This window comes from Triticum dicoccoides, chromosome 3B (assembly GCF_002162155.2).
Source record: "Triticum dicoccoides isolate Atlit2015 ecotype Zavitan chromosome 3B, WEW_v2.0, whole genome shotgun sequence".
Classification (NCBI taxonomy): Eukaryota; Viridiplantae; Streptophyta; class Magnoliopsida; order Poales; family Poaceae; genus Triticum; species Triticum dicoccoides.
The window spans coordinates 432,176,752-432,178,547 of NC_041385.1; the positions used below are offsets into that span (position 1 = coordinate 432,176,752).

Below are 1,796 nucleotides of genomic sequence, written 5' to 3' on the forward strand. Positions count from 1 at the left end.
AAAACGGGCACGGTGGCGTCTTTGTTGCTGACCACCAAACCTTCCAGCAGCTCCGCTCTTTCCTTGCGGTTGGTGAACATCACCTGCATGGAATGAACCCATCACACATCACATGATGCACATAAAAATAAAAGTTGGATGCAGCCCCTGGAGGTAGAAGCCACACATCACGACTGTATTCAGAAAATGAATGAATCTTGCGTTTGATTGAGTAGAAACGGACCTGGAGGTAGTCCCTGTGAAGGCGTTCCGGGAACCAGAGTTTCCTGTGGGCGGCGATGGAGAGCAGCGCCTTGAGCCCCTTGACGGAGTCCGGCAGCAGCAGCTCCGCCGACGACTTGACGCCGATCCTCTCCAGCGTGGTCTCGCTGATGGAGTCGGTCATGGCGACGACGGAGCCCGACACGACGAGGGACCGGACGAGGCCCGGGTGCGACTCGGCCATCTTGAAGGCCACCATCCCGCCGTAGCTGAACCCCACCACCGTGCACCTCTCCACGCCCAGCTTGCCCAGCGCCGCCACCAGGCACTCCGCCTGGAACCCCGGCGACCGGTCCGTCGACGGCGACGTGGAGCCGCCGAAGTAGAGCAGGTCCGGGATGTACACGTCGTAGTGCTTCGCCAGCACACCAGCCTACGCACGCACGCACGTCGTGACAGCATGAATTATAATTAACTTAATAATCTCAACGGAAACAGGCCACATCTCACTCATGTACTACGTAGCATCACCAAAGTGCAAACCTGGAACTGCCACGTGACAATGCCTTCGGCCGCGAAGCCGTGCACGAGGACGACGGATGGCCGCGAGGCCTTGGCTTTCGTCTTGCTCCGCTTCTTGGCGGCCGGCGCCTTGTTGGTCTCCGCCGGCGCTTCGGGCGTGATCTCGCACACGGTGGACTTGTCCTTGGGGAGCTTGTCCTTGGGCACCCAGAAGGTGAGCACCGTGCCGGCGCCGTCCACGTCCACCGTGTGCTGCCGGAGCCCGGCCCTCCTGATCAGGAAGTGCAGCAGCGGCTTCTGCGCCTCCACCAAGTTCACCATCCTATTCCTACCTCTGCTCCTTCACTACTGGAGTAGTAATGGTTAGTTGTGCGTTGATATAAAGCTAGGCACTTCTTGGTTCTACGCACAATGCTGCTCCGTGGGAGAGCCAGTATGGGCGGTGATCTTATATAAGAGTGGCAGGCGACCTGGCTGCTGCAGCCGCGTCATAAGGATACTATGCCAGGGAACTTTTCTTCAAGGCATTCATTTCCTTCCGGTGGTAGTTGCGGGTTGTTCTTCTACCGATCCGGGGGAAACACTTTTTTTAGGAGCAACTTCACTAAACTTTGCAGTCCAGTACAGGTACAACTGTCACCAGGACCCTTAGAAAGAGCAAAATTACAACTGAGCCCACAAACATTACGAAAAAGACCCTGGACACGAGTTGCCGAATGTGATGTGGCCCTTTTTCGAGGCGTCAGCCACATACCAAGGTCGCCATCACCGGGGACGCTACCACCATGGTTGGCAACCTTGTCGTCGCTTCACCCCCAACTCATGTCAGGGATGGAAGATATTGAAGCCGAGTCGAAGCCACTATGCCTCTCCTTTTGACATCATGGTCGGCAGGAATAACTGGAAGCGGTTTAGCCTGATGCCAGAGCTCTACACAGCCACCCTTCGACCGGTACACTCAATTTTAGTGAAATCAAGACAGGCTCAACCATTGAAGCAACATAGGTGGTGTCGTAGCTTCACTTCAAAAAGCCGCTCAGATGAGCTCAAAAAAGCAATGGTACATGCTCCGG

General features: G+C 56.0%; 1 protein-coding gene across 1 annotated transcript in view; it reads right to left on the minus strand.

The window, feature by feature from the left end:
• The window catches only part of LOC119276352 (putative aminoacrylate hydrolase RutD), a 2,267-nt gene extending 1,118 nt beyond the window's left edge, over positions 1-1,149 (minus strand). Inside the window, exons 1-3 of the mRNA XM_037557401.1 lie at positions 745-1,149; positions 224-634; positions 1-83 (exon numbers count right to left, since the gene is read on the minus strand). Of these exons, the coding sequence (XP_037413298.1) occupies positions 1-83; positions 224-634; positions 745-1,044 (794 nt within the window). The 5' untranslated portion in view covers positions 1,045-1,149. The remainder of the gene's footprint in view (positions 84-223; positions 635-744) is intronic.
• Positions 1,150-1,796: the final 647 nt, after the last annotated feature.